The following is a 20,387-nucleotide window of genomic DNA, read 5'->3' as shown; positions in this document are numbered from 1 at the left end:
AAAATCCATCAATGGATTAAGGAGTTATAAGCAATTTTATCCTTTAAAAATGGTAAAATTTTCTCTGCTTCTTTACATTGAAAAGGTCCCCAAAAATGGCACAATTGAACAAATGTTTATAACTCAGGTTTGCAAAAATATTTCAACTTCTGTTTCCTGATATAAATACCTCAGTACATGGACTATAGTACAACCATCATTATAAGACCCTTTCAGTAAAGGTCACCTCTGTAGAAGACCACCTAACAGTTGCATGAACTTAGCATATTACAAATGGCATAACAACTTGCACTTGGTCTGAATGCAAACACCCTGTACTAGTCACCTTCACCCAAAATACAATGTGCATGCAAAACAAGGACCTGTACTGTTCATTTATAGCTGCTTATACAGTTATTTATACTGTTACTTTTTAGCTCCTTGATAGCTACCAAAGTGATGCACCAGACAACTTGGTTATTTATGCTGCAAATTTGCTGACTTTTTGCAAATTAATAATGAAAACTACATGGACAAAAATGTTGCACTTGGTGTAACTAACATGTGCTGGGTCGTTTCTTACAAAAACAACATTACATTGTGGTAAATATATTGAAAAACAATCTTAGAATTGGCATAAAACACCACACAAACACATTTATAGCAGGAAACTAACAGCACCATCGTGTTCCTTGTCCCCAGAAACCCTAGAAACAATCTAATTGTTTGATTAAACACTCGTACGGCAGCGAATCAATTGTGCCATCTTTCCAATGGAGGATTCACGGAGAAAATTTTATGCTGAATTTACGGAATTCCGGAATCGCTATATGTAGATTTGCAAAAATTAAAAACTGGTTCAACAAAAACACTGAAACAAAGTTATCAAGCCATAATACTTACTAATCAATATGCAAATTAGTTCTTGAACATTTAATAGTGACTAGATATTCTATTCACACGTTTAACATATCATCAAATAAAGCTAAAGAATTCTTCCACTCGTTTTTGAGGAAAAATTTGTTGCTTTACACATGGAATATTTTGAACAATAAAACAGTGGTAATTAATGTTAATGAAGCTTCTCAAAGTTCAAAAATGGGTCAAATCTTGTGTGCAAAATATACCTTTTTACAAAACAGGTCAAATTTTTATATGTGATATATGTAATAGTTATACCACAGCTGCAAGGGAGTTTACTGATACATGCACCCGAAAGCCCAAGAGCCACAGGCCTGAGGGCTAAGGGTGTATATTATATCAGCAAAACCTCACAGAGTTGTGGTATACGTAAGTTATAGTATCACTCTAGCACACTCACCTGATAGATGAAAGAACTAAAGAACGCTCACCCTGTTGTTTTTTTTGATACTTCAGTCGTAGTAATTTTAACAGTGTGGGATAGTAACTCTCAGAACGTTATTCATACATTTATACACACAATGTCAGAAAAGTTGAGATTGTGGGATCCAGTTTTTTCTTTTACCATTTTCAGTACATTAAGCCTACGACATTAAGCCTACATTAAGTTACTAACCTAGTTGTTGTCTTTGTGTTGTTCCATGGTCTACTCAATGGCTGACATGTGGTGGGTAGAAATACACATCCACGCATTGCTCAAATGATTGTTTTACTGATCATTTGTCATTTAGTAACTATTAACTAGTCAAAAGTTGGCAACTACACTGTAAACCAAAACCCAAAATTAACATTCCATGTTGCTAATATAAAATAGTCTAAGCATATCATATCTTTGAACTGGTTGGGCATCAAAGGCATGAGCAAACTGATATGGCCTGGGCACTATCATGATATTTTTGCCTGGGAAATATGCGAGGTAAACCCCTAATGGAACCTTCAAATGCCCTGGTATATATATATATATGAATATGATTGTTTATCCTTGCATGTATTTAAAATTCCTATGTTTATTACATTTTTTTTAATCGTAACATACAGTACTTTCTACTTTGTATCAAAACTGCCAAGCTGTGAAAGGCAGCCTTCAAAAATGAGTGAAGTTGAAAATCAAAGATGGCAGCCAAGTAATGGCTGTTAACATTTATCAGTTTTAATAATAATGGCAACAAAGGCAGGCAATTATTTTAAATCAACAGTATCGCAGCCATTTATTGGTAGCAACCTTTGATTTCTAACCTTTTAACCCTAGCCATTTCAAAAAGGCTATACCCCACTGTATTTTTGTATCTTAATTGTTAATTATTACAGCATGGATATCATTTCTTTTTGTAATGTTGGCTTATAATGCTTTAAAACTTGTTTATTAGCTACCATACCAGTCTTTATGTTATAGTTATATCCCGGTACGAGGGTGATATCATTGTTATTACACGAGTCTGAGGCGGAGCCGAGGACGAGTGTAATAACAATGATATCATCCGAGTATACGGGATATAACTGTTTTATATCCCAGTGCGCGGGAGTGCGCAGAAGTTTACGGATAGTAAATTAAGTTCCGGTTTGAGTTCCTGTCACTGTGCTCAAGATTTCGTCCGAATTGTGTGGAGATTCTACTTCGTAGCCACAAGAGAGACCTTACATACTGCCTACAAAACTGTAGCGAAGGGCGGTGTTATGAAGCAGCGGTTCCAGGTACGATTCACCTTCGTCAGAAATTGGTATAGTGGTGTCGCGTGGCGTGCAAGAGAAAAATAAAGACCAACAAGTGGCTACCATAGTCCAAGATAGAGCGATGAAGCTAGAGGAAGTTAGTTCTTCACCATAGTGACCGTTGGGAGTGATTGCTGGAGCGAAAATCGTCACGTACTATTCTTGACATTTGTTAAACTATCGTATTGGTAACTTGTAGTGTTATTGTGTAAAGGATTAACAGTTTTCTTGTAAGATTTAGGTAGTTTTAAGTGCTGTATTGGTGTGTTTTGTATCAATATTTCCTTATTTGGCTCTTTGTTCCATCGGTAAACAATGCCATTCGTGGTTATTATGATGTCACGAAAGAGACTGAGTGGCTCCGCAACAAGGTGATAAGTTAGTTATCACTGGGTGATAACTAATATATCGTACAGTAGCAGCGCCACTCTGTCTAGCTGTATGGTAGTTATAACCCAGCGCGGCGCTTTGATACTCCCACGCACTGGGGTTTAATTTGCATTATGAAGTTAATAAACATGACATGATAAAATAGTTTGATTTTTGTCTCTAATACAGTAGATTTATATTTGTACTCTCCATACAACAGTTATAAAATCTTTTGTATAAAAGTTTCTAGAAATAACAAAGGAGGACACTGGTAAGTCCATGAAGAATTCATTGTAAGTACTGCGGTATGCCAAAGGTATGTGTCCGGCTGAAGCAACGTTGAACAGAAAAAAATCAAGCCCATATTGCTGCCAGAAACTTTTAAAAAGCATCTTTCAGTAAAAGAAGTGGACTGCTGGTAGTGGTGGTACACTTCCAGACCTTCAGCACTTGTGCTGTAAAGCATTAATAAATAAACTAGTGTCCATTTGGTTCTACTTGGGGTACTTAGAGATAATGAGTTACTCTCTAGAATTCTTATGGATATAATTACATGAAAATAACAAGGAGAAAACATCCTGACCGCCTGGTAGACTCCTGTAAGCGTTTGAGTGTAAATCGGATGGCTGCAGGTTCGAGGCTACCTAGGTACAGTCATGGATTTTTTCTCCTTTCTCCAACTTTTCAAACACACCTTCTGTAGCTAAAGTCTTTGAGCAGGCTGTAGGACCAGGTGTCCTACAGACCTTCAGCACTTGTGCTGTAAAGCATTAATAAATAATTTTTTTTAAATAAAAACAGCAGTAAATTTGCCCTGGGTGTTAAGTATGAAGTCCCTGGTTTGACCCTTATTAGACTTTTAAAATTTCAATGATAGAGTACTTTCTTTCAAACCACAAATGGTTGGGCTATGATGACTGATTTATCCTTAACTATAAGTTTGTCTTCAATAATCACCCTTGGTGTATAGAAATGAAGAAATGCGAGTAAAAACAAACTCTAAAGTCATCCATTGGCCAGCCCTTACAAAGTTCAAAAAGAACTAAAATCAGCGCAAAAACAGCCAAGCTGTAAAAAGATGGTGCGACCTTAAAAAGCTTTGGTGAAAAAAGTTGTGAAATCAAAGGTGGCAGCCAAGAAATGGCTACAATGATGTTAATACTAATACATTTTAATAATGGCTGTGTGCATTATTCAAATTCATTATCATTAATACTATTGCAGCCATTTTTTGGCTGCCACCTTTGTTTTCACAACTTTTTCACCCAGGCTTTTTAAGGCCATGCCATTTTTCACAATGTGGCTGTTTTTGTGTGGATAGTTTTTACTCCAGTACATTCCTTTATACCACAAATGGTTTGGGATATGATGACTGATCTATCAATAAAAGTGTAAGATAAATTGGAAATTTTAATTGGGATCACAGAATGAAAAGCAATGAAACAAGGTACACCTGCAACTATTTTAATGTACATTTTAATTTGTACAGTACTTCAGTCGTATACAGCCTATCAATATTATAGCCATGACTGAGGTACATAGACTAATGCCACTGGCTAGCTGAAACATTAGGCTAGAGACATGGACAACCGTGGACAGTTGCCAAGGTGTTTTCTACACAGATTTCTTTTCTTTACAGTGGTACAGGTGGTCTTGAAGCCCAATATTAAGGCTGAAGGTGCCATATTACCAACTCGACCATTTTCTGTTCATAAACCAATTGCCCACCCACCACTCCCACCACCACCCATGGTGATGTGCTTGTGTTACAGAAAAAAGACTCACGGTAGTGAGTCGCGCGGCCAAGAAACTACAAAGCGCACGCCCAATTAAAAGACGCGCGGCCACTACTGTGAGTTATTTACGTGTAGGGCCGGTTTCGCAATATTAGTCCTAAATTATGCAACATCTCTCAATAGATTTGTATTGCGTTACGTGATAAAATATCTTTAGGAGTCGTTATCATCATCATCATCGTAGTTTTCTTGCGACCTCGCTAAAATAAAAAAGTAACCATCGCAAAATAAAAAATAGGCGTATTTCACTTTATTTCTCTACCTTATGTTACAACTACTGTCATGTTATACCAGTCAACCAGTCAACATAGCCGTGTTTGTATAGTCCATCTAGCACTGACATTATCCAATCCTGGTTTGCCTATACGCGTATTTTCTTAAATCAACCTCTAATCCCTACAATAACTTTTAAAGACACGACGTGGACACAAACTCTAATGCCTGATAAACAAGTTGTGACAGCGTGCTGAACCGTAAGTTCCCTAGGGATGGCGTTTTAAGCAGAAATCTTTTAAATTCCATTTAGTACCACACCCCATGCGAGCGTTTATAAATCGCCAGTTGTCTTATGGTTTGAAGAACAAAATCACTAGCGAAGGTGCTTTAAGCATACTCTTCAATTCTCTGCTTACATGTAATTTTTAATAGATTAACCACAAAGGCCGATAAGGTGAATAAAAAAGGAAAATAAATAAAATAAAAAAAAGGTAACAAGCCTTTAGAGGTTACCACCTCTATGTAGTGTGTACCGTGTAGCTTGTGTTGTGGCTTTCATTAAGTATTATGCACACACAAATGGTGCAACAAAGTTTTGTAATGGATTGCTCGAATGTGGTTGGTGGTGTTGTGGCTCGAATGTGGTTCGTGGTTTGCCAGTGACCATGTATGAGTTGGGGTTGGTCCACACAACTTACACAATATTCAAATTTCATGATGGCCATGATAATTTCTTGCCATATGGTAAACATACAACAATGTGTAACAACGTTAATTAACATCACATCAAGACTTGACTAAAAATAGTTCCGACAATAGTGATGATTTCTTGTATGTCAGCATGACGATACTGAGACCTGTAAAAGAATAAGCAGGCACTGAAATTAACCTTAAATTAAACACTCATGCAACTGACCTGGAACATCGGTCGCAACACCAAAAACACCTGTTTCGATATCTGATGACACAATCCAGCAGGCACTGAATTAAAAGAGAATGTACAAAAAATCAATATACCGGGCTGTGTCAATAATAGCATGGATAATCAAAATGAACAAAAATTATATCCCAGGCTAAGTGAATGAATAACATAACTGTTGGGTAAGCATGTTAAACCAGAACATTAAGACTTTAGTCAAACCAGAACATTAGGACATTAGTCAAACAAAAGTACGCTATCACAACTTGGTCATAATACAATGTTTGTACCACTGGACTTCACACTGGTTGCCCAAAAATTGTGCCATTCCGGGACAACAGCATAATATTACGAAACAAATAGTTACTACAACACAGAAGGCTTACTGTTGCACTGTCTACACTGATATACCATAATTTAAAAACATAACAGGTGGGCATTAAATACAATACACTTAATATCTTGGTACTAGGAAAAAATCACTAACATCACAACATGTAAACTGACCTGGAAATTAACACCCTTGATGCCACTACAGTCTACACTGGATATTTGTTCGATCCCATCAACACTATGCCTGATACATCTGAGTAGACTGACCTGCAAATTCACATCACTAGTATACAGTGATAATTGATAACTACAAAAACAACAATTGCAATAATACAATTCTTCTGTACGTCAACTGACCTGAAATCATGACACTCAATACTGAGACCTGTAAAAGAATAAGCAGGCACTGAAGTCAACCTTAAATTAAACACACATGCAAACTGACCTGGAACATCGGTCGCAACACCAAAGACATCTGTTTCGATATCTGACGAAACAATCCAGCAGGCACTGAATTAAAAAGAGAATGTGCAAAAAATCAATATGCCAGGCTGTACCAATAAAGGATGAATAATCAAAATGAACTAAAAATATATATCCCATATGCAGGTTAAGTGAGTAACATAACTGTTGGGTAAGCATGTAAACCAGAACATTTGGTCATTAGTCAAACAAAAGTACGCTATCACAAACTAGTCACTGATAATTGATAACTACAAAAAGAACAATTGCAATAATACAATTCCTCTGAATGTCAACTGACCTGAAATTCATGACACCTGTATCTTTGTTCCTGCATGGTCTCAACTTACATATGTACCATGATCACATTCAACTGCTAGTGGATAAACCAGTATGACCAGATGGCCTGCAAAAACCAACAAGCAGGTGTTAAATATAATACACATACCTAAAGCCTGGAATATGAAAAATATTATATAAGCATTATTCCACACTGATATAGTAATAGATTATAGGATGTTGTGGAACTTGCCTAAACGTGTAAACTTGAACATGAGGACAACTGCATAATCTGGACACTTGGAATTGTCCAATACCTGATGAACTGCAAGTAGGTACTAATGACATTCACTTCAACATTTTATTCCAGCTGGGTGAATCCCTTGTAACTGAGTAAAAAGGTGTTCATTTTCCACCTGCAACCAAAGTTCTACATTTCTGTGGTTGGGTGTACATAAACTGACCTGGAAAATCAGTATGCCATAGGGGTATGGAAATGGTTCCTTTCCTTCTGTTGTGACATTACTTACAGCTGACTGGTAAATGCTCATCGATATCCCCATGGACCCCAACAATGAGTATACCAATAACTTCAGAAGTTGGAATGAATTTCCTTTCAACATCTGGTGGACAGGTCCAAAAACCCTATCGCACAAACACGGTGAATCAGTGTGTGGCAATGTGACACGTTGCACAAACTTCACTCCTCGTTTCGTTAGCATTCAAGACCGGCATATATCATAGAATCCCTCAGTATTCTTGCCGGACTCTTACTTTTTCAAGCGTTGCTCAAGCGATGTAGTTTCTCACGAGGGGCTCGAGTTTCTCAGTAAAGTCGAGCCGATTAAAGTACGCCTCACCGGACCATCCAGTATTCTTAAACCATTCAATTTAAAACCACGTATCATGAGTGTCCGCTTAAGGTAATTAGGGACTTTCCACGAGATTTCCCCTAAATAGATCACGTGTTAGTTGTCAATCTGGTGGATTCTGGTGGTATACATGGTTCAACAATGCGGTAAGTGTAGTATAAGCTGTCAATGAATAATTGTTTGTGCACTGCTAAACTAAGTTATTTTTGTGTGATAAGCATGCTTGAGGAAGGGTCTGGGGGACGAGACTAATGTTTTGACAGCAGTTGATGGACAGCAGTTGATGATGGCCAGGCAAAGAACTGCGAGAAGAACTACTATGATAGTATGATAGTAGGGAAAAATTCCCACCCCTATAGCTCTGCCTAGGGGCATTAACTAGCTTTATCCACAGCTACTGTATTAAGTTGCTGATATGTACATTCAGGCGAGCATTCAGGCCAAGAATAAAGGTGAAAATGGTAGTAAGGCTCAATCCTATTATTCTGCTGAACAGGCAAGGGAGTCTGGGACTCAGGGGACATGTTCCCTCAGGAAAGTACAAGTACTATAACTTTTTTGTTTTAATTGCTTCATCAAGTATAAAAATTTCAGTCAAAAGGTGATGATCGAGCTCTGGTCTTATGCACTGGTTGGAGTGGTTGTATCGATACTGCACTGTGACATCCTTGAGGGGTTAGTGCTGGCATTGTCCATGGCAATACTATTCCATCTCCCAGAGTCTTGATGATTGAGTCCTCCATTCCTTTCTCTGCTGCTCCAATCCTGAAGTTGTGACCACAGTCAAAAGGTGACGATCGAGGCTCTGGTCTTGCATCTATACTGTACTGCAACACCCTTGAGGGGTTAGTACCGGCATTGTCCATCGCAATACTGTTCCATCTCCCATATACAAGTCTTGATGGTTGAGTCCTCTATTCCTTTCTCTGCTGCTCTAATCCTGAAGTTGTGACCAAAATATTAAAAAATGGTTATAACATGATAAATGATTATGATGATAACAATTACAAATGTATTTATAGCTGTGTAGCAACTGTTAACTAATTAGGCACTTGCAATTTTAATTAGGTGTCTGAAGCATTTAACATGCACAGATATGAGATATATTCATGACGTGCAGGCAGTAAAGATAAATTTACTCTAATAGAACAGTCATACTACACCGTAAATTCATACTTCTGAATTTACGGTGTTATGAAACAATCATTATTATGTATGGATTTTACTGACTCTCCAAGATAATATTCTGCATTAATGTTAATTGCTCATTTCCAAAAAATTACCTTTTAAACCAAATGTAGAGTCTATCACTGACAAAAATCAGTGATATCCATCCCAAAAACATCTTCGCTGTAAAAAAGGCGCGCCCAAGAAACTACAAGTACCTGGAACCCAATGTAAAAAACAAAAAGAAAAATCAGCTTAGCTGAAGTGAAAAGTAACTGGTAACTTAAAGAGCTGATATCTGAAGCGGCCAAGAATACAATTACTAAAGTTTAATCCATGCAAGAACACCTTGGCTATAAAACAGGTGTATACATGAAAGTAACTGGCAACTGAAATGGCTGATATCTGAAGCGGCCAAGAATGAATGGTCATATACAACTAATTCAAAAATTTAACACTGAACCTTTATAATTCAGCTGTGTTCTATATTCACTCTTGCTGCATCGTAAAGTAATTTCTTTTAACTCTAATTGGCTGGTAATTTGGCCGCCTTTTTTAATAGTCAGTATAATAGAGCAAAAAAAAGGCGGCCAAATTACCAGCCAATTAGAGTTAAAAGAAATTACTTTACGATGCAGCAAGAGTGAATATAGAACACAGCTGAATTATAAAGGTTCAGTGTTAAATTTTTGAATTAGTTGTATATGACCATTCATTCTTGGCCGCTTCAGATATCAGCCATTTCAGTTGCCAGTTACTTTCATGTATACACCTGTTTTATAGCCAAGGTGTTCTTGCATGGATTAAACTTTAGTAATTGTATTCTTGGCCGCTTCAGATATCAGCTCTTTAAGTTACCAGTTACTTTTCACTTCAGCTAAGCTGATTTTTCTTTTTGTTTTTTTACATTGGGTTCCAGGTACTTGTAGTTTCTTGGGCGCGCCTTTTTTACAGCGAAGGTGTTTTTGGGGTGGATATACATATACCACCATGAAAAGGATGCTCAAACTCATGGTTATATAAGCCTGCTATGTGTTAAAGTGAGATATACACTATGGTTGGTGGCATTCATGGTGAAAATTTCAAACTCGTAGCGTTGACCTTCCCATAGCGTTAATTTGCATATCTGAACATCTATGTGCGTAGATCAACGGATTTTCCAAATTATGAACCTATACATACCAAACCATTAAAATGTAATTGTGTTATTGTAATATTAACCATTAAATGTAATCTTAATATTATATGGTCATAAGTTGCTGTAGTACTTTAAATTATTAAGTTGTACAGTAGTTAAATATTTAAAAACCTCAGTAATTGATTGACTTAATTTTTGTGTCTTCCTGTTGCTGTAGGTTAGTGATAATGGCATCATTCACTTTGAACTTGACCATTCTCTAGTCAACAGACGTGTTTTTTCAATAAATTCTGACAAATTTATTGCACCATTCTGGATTGATATTGACATTAGAGGAAATGGCCAAGTGTTCTATCGTCAGACCTCTGACCCTGACCTCCTTGATAGAGCAACCAATGAAATAAGAAAAGCTTTTCCAATGTATAGTTCCAATATCACTCACCTATTCATTGCAACATGGGATGCTGTTGGATACTATTCTATGCATTATGACAAGGTACCAACTAAATAATTTATTATGTACAGGACATATTGTTATAATATATAATTGTTCACATTTGTATAATTATTCCTGGGCAATCAGAAATTCCTTCTTCTTTGTCATTGGGCAGACACACACTCACACACACACACACACACACACACACACACACACACACACACACACACACACACACACACACACACACACACACACACACACACACACACACACACACACACACACACACACACACACACACACACACACACAAAGACATACATATCAAATCACAGTAGTGTTGTGAGGTCTAAAAGATGGTGCACCATGCCATGAGTATATTAACATAAAAGAAATCCTTATTTTCATTTAAATATAGCTCCATGTTCTCTTCACTCAGTGGAATGATTTTGAACTTTGAATGTCCACCACCTTTAGCACTCTACATACTGTATATTTTTACCAAACTTGTGCTCGGGGGTGTATCCTGGATTTTTAAAAATTTGCTTGTGAGTTATAGATGGGAGTACAGCCCCCAGCTGCTGACAAATTTTGAATATATATATACAATCTATTAGTTTATGATTTGGTGGATGGCATAAACCCTTTTTAATATAGCTATATGCTTTGTTTCCTTTTGGCCATATCCATTTGAAAAGTTGTTGCTCAGAGCCGACCAATTCAATTTTGCACAGATTTTTATTAAGAAATGAACAAAAATAGGATCAACAGACACCTGAAATTAAGGTTTGTAGCAGATTTATTCACAAATTTGCCTGTATGTCCACTTCACAAAAATTACACCTACTATGCCAGCATTGCTTTAACCCACCTATTATGCCAAAAACTTTGTGAACGAAATCAATCCGCCCTAAATTTTATTTATGGTAATTTCAAAGATAACTTGTTTGGTACATGGACGCTAATTTTGCAGTGTGCTACAATTGGTTTTTACCTATCTGTAGCTGAACATTCTAATAAGGTTTTATGATATAGCTAAACACTCTAATATATATATATATCACCTAATTGAGCACTATTCTTAAAAATAACAGTACCTTCATTAGCTAACAGTACCTTCATTAGCTAAACACTCTAATACCTATTAAGATTTAATATAGCTGAATGCTCCAATAGAGTTAGGGATGAGCCTATTTTGCTTTTTTTTCCACCTATTTTTCTTTCCAGCAATTCTTTTATTTTTTACCTGTTTTGCTCAATATTTTGCTCTAAATTTTTCTATTTTGCTGAGCATCAGTAAAAATTAATTGCAGTATCTCTAGCTTACAAGTATGTGTGACTGCTCTATTAGAATATTTCGTACGTAGTGACTGCTCTATTAGAGTATCTCGATCTTTAGTCACCATTTCCTATGAGCATGTGTTGTCCTAATACTATGCGTGACTGTTCTATTAGAGTATCTCGATCTTTATCATACAAAATGTGCCAAGTTTCCATTCTTTGGTGCTCATTTTTCCAATTTTCCACCTATTTTTCCAGCATTTTGCTCTTTGCTTTTACCAACGTAGTTTTCCAAAAATTTTGCTGGCAAAATCGGCGCATCCCTAAATAGAGTGGTTTGTTATGCAGCTAAATATACTGACAGAATGGCTATCAATCAGTATGGTAGTACTGTTTAGTAAGCTTCCCCTAAAGTGGCAGGCACCACAAAAAATGCAGTGTTTCTATTGTGCATGATGAAAATCACCTTTACGGATAGTCTTACTCCATTCAACATCAAATAACACTTCAGTAACAAGAAAACACGGGGGATGGGGGATACACAATTGTATCAATTCCCTATTTTGGTCTGCCTGCCTCACTGACCACAGTTTCAAGGCTAGAGGCCAACCGAAACAGTGCATGGCCACCATTATATGCCACAATAACAAACTCAATGAGTGGGATGTGCCTTTTCTGGTTGACAAATGTCTGCCTTCTGCACTTCGCCATTTCTTGCATCTTCAGTTAAATAGTTGTCTTCTACATGCTAGAAAATCATATCAAGGCATTAATTTCCATATCGACGCTTTCCTTAAAGGAGCGTATTTAGATTCCGTTGAACTATTATAAAATGATTGCAATGGGCTATATACACCCCCTTAACGATCAGAATCAGCCACCAAACCTCTGATGAGGCTGTGCTCCTCAATGATCTAGTTCTGTAGGAAACAAGGTATTGTATCACACCATCTAGCTTAATTGACGTACTAAGACACTCTATGTAAAATTATGATAGATAAGTAGGTTCCAGCATAAAATATCCATAGTGAAATTGAAAAGTGACATCTGTGCAATTATCCCTATTAATACAATAATTTATTATCATAAAGCTTGATCATACAGTAGTTACGCATGTGCAGAATTCTCCTTATGTCATATGTCTTGAATAAATCAGTAGCTGTATATGTTAGATTTGGTACACCATCACCTTGATTTGCACTTAAAGTTCATGTGTAAGCATTGCATCTTAACATACATTGCTATCATTACAGTTAAACACATTCCAGTGTGTCCTAGCCGGTGATGGATATGAATCATTTGTAATATTCCTATATGCTTTTGGGAGAATACAGTGGACTACTGGTGACATGTTTGGTGGAATTAATGGATTCGGTGGAGATGAAGCAATAGCAGGAATTAATGCTGGTGATGGTGTTAATAATTTTACAATTGCTGGATCATCAACTCCAGATATTATCTACATTGATGAGACTAGTAATGTGGGGATACCTGGAGTGTGGATGTTTCAAGTTGGAAAAAGTATGTAACTGTAAAATCTGTTACGAATTGGTAACAATTAAAGAGATGCCGAAAAAATAACTTGTCAATGAAGTACTTGTGCTACTAAAGCTTAATAAATAAAAATAATAAATAACTAATAAATAATAATAAATAAGTGCATAGAGTAGGAATGATGAAGATTGGCTCTTTCATACCATAAAATATCTTTTCACAGTGACTTGTTGGTAGCATATGGTATAATTTAGCCCAAATGTGCATGTAGAGCCACCAAAAACACTTTTGACGCAATACTGTACTGATGTTTATTGACTAACAGATGCCTTCAGCCAGACATAACTTGATTATGAATGATGCTGCAGGCTTGATTTGTTCAATGTGTGACATTACTTAGGATGGAGATGCGTCTTTTTCCCCTACAGCTACAATGCATGTTTCATGACTTACATTTGTCCACCTTTGTGTCTCCACTACATTCTTGTAGGTGTTGACTTGTAGGTAGCATGGTAATTGTTTCTTAGGCTATCACGAGGGAGATAATGAAAATTCTGTAATGAATGAATTGATGCAGGGGGTACCTTCTCGTACTGTTCTTGTTTTGCAATGCTCTACAATGTACAGAACATAGCAGAAAACAAAGTGGAATAGCCATTTTGTTTGCAGATATACTGTTCTGATAGACAATTAATGCCTACTGTACAGGGTACTTCAGACTAGGCATGGCCATAGATTAAATCTCCAATAATACGTACTGCAGGTGTAGCAGGCCTCCCTTGTTTCATTGCTTTTTATTTCTATGATCACTACACAAATTTAAAATTTCTAAGTTTTACATGTATTTGCAATGAGACTTCACAAGCTGAGTATATCATTTGCCATTTAGTAATTATCATGTTGGACAACTTAACTTTACCTTTTCAGTTGTTGCAAACAAGATCAAGATGCATGGTAGGGTGTTGTGAAGCCAAAGAGGCAGGGAGAACAATTATGTGATTTTCATGCAATTATAGCTATAGACATTCTAGAGACATGAGCCTTTCAAAATCTTAATCTCTGTTTATTTTTTTGTTTGTTTTCTTAGAATATTTGCACACTTACAAAAAACTGCAATAAATCCGAACATATTATTCTATTTCCTTGCTATTTGGGGTGCATCTTGGTATATACAGAATACAAATAGTCAAGGAGTTATTAACAATAATTATTCAAGAAAAATACCACTAATGTTGTCACTCCTACAAGGTAAATCAATTATGGGAAGGAGCTGAAAATTGGTGTGTAGAAAAGTTTTAGACCCTTTTGTGGTGGATTTGGTGGATTTTGGAGGTGTCTAAGTTACTTAGACCCTTTTCATGCTTACTTAGATCCTTTTCATGTTTACTTAGACCCTTTTCATGTATATTACACACACCTACACTGGTAATGCTAGCAACGCATCACCATCTGAAAATTAATTTTCAATGTGTAATGTAAATACCGTAATTTGCTTTATTTTCATGCAAAAAAGAAAAAGAAAAAAAATTTCGGGATATAAAAATTTTTGTGTAAAAATATTTCGTAGAATACTGCTCTATTAGAGTAGTTCGATGTTGTATAAAAATTTTCGTGCAAGAAATTTTCGTACAAATTTTGCATACGAAAATTATTTTACAACAAAAAAAGCAAATTACGGTAACACTACATTTCTCTGTTACAAACAGCTGTCAACAATGTTAAAGTACAACAACTACATACAGGGTCTAAATAAGTTAGACTTCAGACCACAGGGGGCTAAAGTCTAACTATTGCTTAAAATAGAACTACTTCAAACATATTCCAAACTAAATAAGAAATCATTATTTTTGAGGTAAAGTGCTGGAAGGAATTTTACACTTATGTAGGAAGCATGGTTCCTACACGTGTAGTGCTTTATTGAGAAATTTTGCAGAATTTTGTAGGAAATATTCCCACACTTATTAAGAAAGATTCCTACACATGGCACAAAGTGTAAGACATCTTCTTGCAGTGTAGGAATCTTTCTTACAAAATTCAACAGTGTAGGAATATTTCCTACAAAATTTCTTAATGCTGCCCTACACATGTAGGAACCATGCTTCTTACACAAGGGTAAATTTTGGTACATCACAGAAAATTTGCTGTGTTTTGAGAAAAAAATTGCCACAACTTAACATTTTGATTTCTTATTTAGTTTGAAATATGTTTTCAGAAATAGAAGTAATTTTTAATAGCTATAGAGTTATAACGATAAAAATGAAACACAGGTAGCTAGTGCACAATCAAGATCTGTAAATAATAGTGACCAATCATTACAGGCTAACAGCCAGTGATAAGTCATTTTGTTAATTGCTTTGAAATCAAGACTCACGGTAGTGAGTCGTGCGGCCAAGAAACTACAAAGCGCACGCCCAATTAAAAGACGCGCGGCCACTACTGTGAGTTATTTACGTGTAGGGCCGGTTTCGCAATATTAGTCCTAGATTATGCAACATCTCTCAATAGATTTGTATTGCGTTACGTGATAAAAAAATCTTTAGGAGTCGTCATCATAGTTTTTTTGCGACCTCGCTAAAAGTAACCATCGCAAAATAAAAAAATAGGCGTATTTCACTTTATTTCTCTACCTTATGTTACAACTACTGTCACGTTATACCAGTCAACATAGCCGTGTTTGTATAGTCCATCTAGCACCTACATTATCCAATCCTGGTTTGCCTATATGCGTATTTTCTTCAATCAAACCTCTATTCCCTACAATAACTTTTAAAGACATGACGTGGACACAAACTCTAATGCCTGATAAACAAGTAGTGACAGCGTGCTGAACCGTAAGTTCCCTAGGGATGGCGTTTTAAGCAGAAATCTTTTAAATTCCATTTAGTGCCACACCCCATGCGAGCGTTTATAAATCTCCAGTTGTCTTATGGTGTGAAGAACAAAATCACTAGTGAAGGTGCTTTAAGCATACTCTTCGATTCTCTATTTACATGTAATTTTTAATAGATTAACCACAAAGGCTGGTAAGGTGAATACAAAAGGTAACAAGCTTTTAGGGGTTACCACCTCTATGTAGTGTGTACGATGTAGCTTGTGTTGTGGCTTTCATTAAGTATTATGCACACACAAATGGTGCAACAAAATTTTGTAATGGATTGCTCGGATGTGGTTCATGGTGTTGTGGCTCGAATGTGGTTCGTGGTTTGCCAGTGACCATGTATGAGTTGGGGTTGTTCCACACAACTTACACAATATTCAAATTTCATGATGGCCATGAAAATTTCTTGCCATATGGTAAACATACAACAATATGTAACAACGTTAATCAACATCACATCAAGACTTGACTAAAAATAGTTCCAACAATAGTGATGATTTCTTGTATGTCAGCATGACGATACTGAGATCTGTAAAAGAATAAGTAGGTACCGAAGTTAACCTTAAATTAAACACTCATGCAACTGACCTGGAAAATCGGTCGCAACACCAAAAACACTTGTTTCGATATCTGATGACACAATCCAGCAGGCACTGAATTAAAAGAGAATGTACAAAAAATCAATATACCGGGCTGTGTCAATAATAGCATGGATAATTAAAATGAACAAAAATTATATCCCAGGCTAAGTGAATGAATAACATAACTGTTGGGTAAGCATGTCAAACCTGAACATTAGGACATTAGTCAAACAAAAGTACGCTATCACAACTTGGTCATAATACAATGTTTGTACCACTGGACTTCACACTGGTTGCCCAAAAATTGTACCATTCCGGGACAACAGCATAATTATGAAACAAATAGTTACTACAACACAGAAGGCTTACTGTTGCACTGTCTACACTGATATACCATAATTTAAAAACATAACAGGTGGGCATTAAATACAATACACTTAACATCTGGGTACTAGGAAAAAACCACTAACATCACAACATGTAAACTGACCTGGAAAATAACACCCTTGATGCCACTACAGTCTACACTGGATATTTGTTTGAACCCATCAACACTATGCCCGATACATCTGAGTAGACTGACCTGCATATTCATCACTAGTATACAGTGATAATTGATAACTACAAAAACAACAATTGCAATAATACAATTCTTCTGTATACATCAACTGACCTGAAATTCATGACACTCGATACCGAGACCTGTAAAAGAATAAGCAGGCACTGAAGTCAACCTTATTAAATTAAACACACATGCAAACTGACCTGGAACATCGGTCGCAACACCAAAGACACCTGTTTCGATATCTGACGAAACAATCCAGCAGGCACTGAATTAAAAAGAGAATGTGCAAAAAATCAATATGCCAGGCTGTACCAATAAAGGATGGATAATCAAAATGAACTAAAATATATATCCCATATGCAGGTTAAGTGAGTAACATAACTGTTGGGTAAGCATGTACACCAGAACATTTGGTCATTAGTCAAACAAAAGTATGCTATCACAAACTGGTCAGTGATAATTGATAACTACAAAAAGAACAATAGCAATAATACAATTCCTCTGAACGGTAACTGACCTGAAATTCATGACACCTGTATCTTTGTTCTTGCGTGGTCTCAACTTACATATGTACCATGATCACATTCAACTGCTAGTGGATAAACCAGTATGACCAGATGGCCTGCAAAAACCAACAAGCAGGTGTTAAATACAATACACCTAAAGCCTGGAATATGAAAAATATAATATAAGCATTATTCCACACTGATATAGTAATAGATTGTAGGATGTTGTGGAACTTGCCTAAACGTGTAAACTTGAACATGAGGACAACTGCATAATCTGGACACTTGGAATTGTCCAATACCTGATGAACAAGTTGGTACTAATGACATTCACTTCAACATTTTATCCCAGCTGGGTGAATCTCTAGTAAAAAGGTGTTTATTTTCCACCTGCAACCAAAGTTCTACATTTCTGTGGTTGAGTGTACATAAACTGACCTGGAAAATCAGTATGCCATAGGGGTATGGAAATGGTTCCTTTCCTTCTGTTGTGACATTACTTACAGCTGACTGGTAAATGATCATCGATGTCCCCGTGGACCCCAACAATGAGTATATCAATAACTTCACAAGTTGGAATGAATTTCCTTTCAACATGTGGTGGAATGAATTTCCTTTCAACATCTGGTGGACAGGTCCAAAAACCCTATCGCACAAACACGGTGAATCAGTGTGTGGCGATGTGACACGTTGCACAAACTTCACTCCTCATTTCGTTAGCATTCAAGACCGGCATATGTCATAGAGTACCGGCTCAGTATTCTTGACTCTTACTTCTTCAAACGTTGCTCAAGCGATGTAGTTTCTCACGAGGGGCTCGAATTTCTCATTAAAGTTGAGCCGATTAAAGTACGCCTCACCATCCAGTTACATTCTTAAACCATTCAATTTAAAACCACGTATCACGAGTGTCCGCTTAAGGTAATTAGGGACTTTCCACGAGATTTCCCCTAAATAGATCACGTGTTAGTTGTCAATCCGGTGGATTCTGGTGGTATACTAGTCTGGCGTAGCCGACCCGCCTAGTGGTATACATGGTTAAACAATGCAGTAAGTATACTTTAGTATAGTATAAGCTGTCAATAATTGTTTGTTCACTGCTAAACTAAGTTATTTTTGTGTGATAAGCATGCTTGAGGAAGGGTCTGGGGGACGAGACTAATGTTTTGACAGCAGTTGATGGACAGCAGTTGATGATGGCCAGGCAAAGAACTGCGAGAAGAACTACTGTGATAGTGTGATAGTAGGGAAAATTTCCCACCCCTATAGCTCTACCTATAGCTAGGGGCATTAACTAGCATTATCTACAACTACTGTATTATGTTGCTGATATGTACATCCGGGCCAAGAATAAAGGTGAAAGTGGTAGTAAGGCTCAATCCTATTATTCTCTGAACAGGCAAGGGAGTCTGGGACTCTGGGGACATGCTCCCTCAGGAAAGTATAAGTACTACAACTTTTTTGTTTTAATTGCTTCAAGTATAAAAATTTCAGTCAAAAGGTGATGATCAAGGTTCTGGTCTTATGCACTGGTTGGAGTGGTTGTATCGATACTGCACTGTGACATCCTTGAGGGGTTAGTGCTGGCATTGTCCATGGCAATACTATTCCATCTCCCAGAGTCTTGATGATTGAGTCCTCCATTCCTTTCTCTGCTGCTCCAATCCTGAAGTTGTGACCACAGTCAAAAGGTGACGATCGAGGCTCTGGTCTTGCATCTATACTGTACTGCAACACCCTTGAGGGGTTAGTACCGGCATTGTCCATCGCAATACTGTTCCATCTCCCATATACAAGTCTTGATGGTTGAGTCCTCTATTCCCTTCTCTGCTGCTCTAATCCTGAAGTTGTGACCAAAATATTAAAAAATGGTTATAACATGATAAATGATTATGATGATAACAATTACAAATGTATTTATAGCTGTGTAGCAACTGTGAACTAGTTAGGCACTTGCAAGTTTAATTAGGTGTCTGAAGCATTTAACATGCACAGATATGAGATATATTCGTCACATGTAGGCAGTAAAGATAGATTTACTCTAATAGAACAGTCATACTACACCGTAAATTCATACTTCCGAATTTACGGTGTTATGAAACAATCATTGACTCTCCAAGATAATATTCTGCATTAATGTTAATTGCTCATTTCAAAAAATTACCTTTTAAACCAAATGTAGAGTCTATCACTGACAAAAATGAGTGATATCCACCCCAAAAACACCTTCGCTGTAAAAAAGGCGTGCCCAAGAAACTACAAGTACCTGGAACCCAATGTAAAAAAACAAAAAGAAAAAACAGCTCAGCTGAAGTGAAAAGTAACTGGTAACTTAAAGAGCTGATATCTGAAGCGGCCAAGAATACAGTTACTAAAGTTTAATCCATGCAAGAACACCTTGGCTATAAAACAGGTGTGTACATGAAAGTAACTGGCAACTGAAATGGCTGATATCTGAAGTGGCCAAGAATGAATGGTC

At 36.8% G+C, this 20,387-nt stretch overlaps 2 protein-coding genes across 10 annotated transcripts in view; one reads left to right on the top strand and one right to left on the bottom strand.

Annotated features, from left to right (window-relative positions):
- LOC136246548 (dendrite extension defective protein 1-like) overlaps positions 1-20,387 on the top strand; it is a 230,756-nt gene that overhangs the window by 198,353 nt on the left and 12,016 nt on the right. The window contains exons 8-9 of the mRNA XM_066038050.1: positions 10,379-10,657; positions 13,138-13,405. Of these exons, the coding sequence (XP_065894122.1) occupies positions 10,379-10,657; positions 13,138-13,405 (547 nt within the window). The remainder of the gene's footprint in view (positions 1-10,378; positions 10,658-13,137; positions 13,406-20,387) is intronic.
- On the bottom strand, positions 5,571-18,894 carry LOC136264172 (uncharacterized). Of its 9 annotated transcripts, XM_066058906.1 has the most exons (11): positions 18,347-18,894; positions 18,147-18,298; positions 17,920-18,024; positions 17,603-17,869; positions 17,511-17,539; positions 7,007-7,111; positions 6,689-6,753; positions 6,601-6,628; positions 6,418-6,550; positions 5,908-5,972; positions 5,572-5,848 (listed from the first exon to the last, which is right to left on the bottom strand). In XM_066058906.1, the coding sequence occupies exons 6-11, from the start codon at positions 7,015-7,017 to the stop codon at positions 5,773-5,775; spliced, it is 378 nt and encodes a 125-aa protein (XP_065914978.1). In that variant the 5' UTR covers positions 7,018-7,111; positions 17,511-17,539; positions 17,603-17,869; positions 17,920-18,024; positions 18,147-18,298; positions 18,347-18,894; the 3' UTR covers positions 5,572-5,772. The 9 variants fall into 9 exon arrangements, 8 of the variants coding, with proteins under 8 accessions (XP_065914952.1, XP_065914960.1, XP_065914972.1 ...); XM_066058880.1 differs by having other exon boundaries at positions 5,571-5,848; positions 6,601-6,753; XM_066058888.1 differs by having other exon boundaries at positions 5,571-5,848; positions 6,601-6,753; positions 17,603-17,667.

Source organism: Dysidea avara, chromosome 1 (assembly GCF_963678975.1).
Source record: "Dysidea avara chromosome 1, odDysAvar1.4, whole genome shotgun sequence".
NCBI classification, from domain to species: domain Eukaryota; kingdom Metazoa; phylum Porifera; class Demospongiae; order Dictyoceratida; family Dysideidae; genus Dysidea; species Dysidea avara.
This window is presented reverse-complemented; position numbering and strand designations above follow the sequence as displayed.

Bases quoted from the DNA above. Each gene is read 5' to 3' on its own strand.
- LOC136264172 (XM_066058880.1), bottom strand. The intron at 5,973-6,417 runs GTCAGTTTACAT...CTTTTAATTCAG, and splicing joins TCAAGGGTGTTAATTTCCAG to TGCCTGCTGGATTGTGTCAT. The intron at 5,849-5,907 runs GTCAGTTGCATG...ATTCTTTTACAG, and splicing joins TGTTGCGACCGATGTTCCAG to GTCTCAGTATCGTCATGCTG.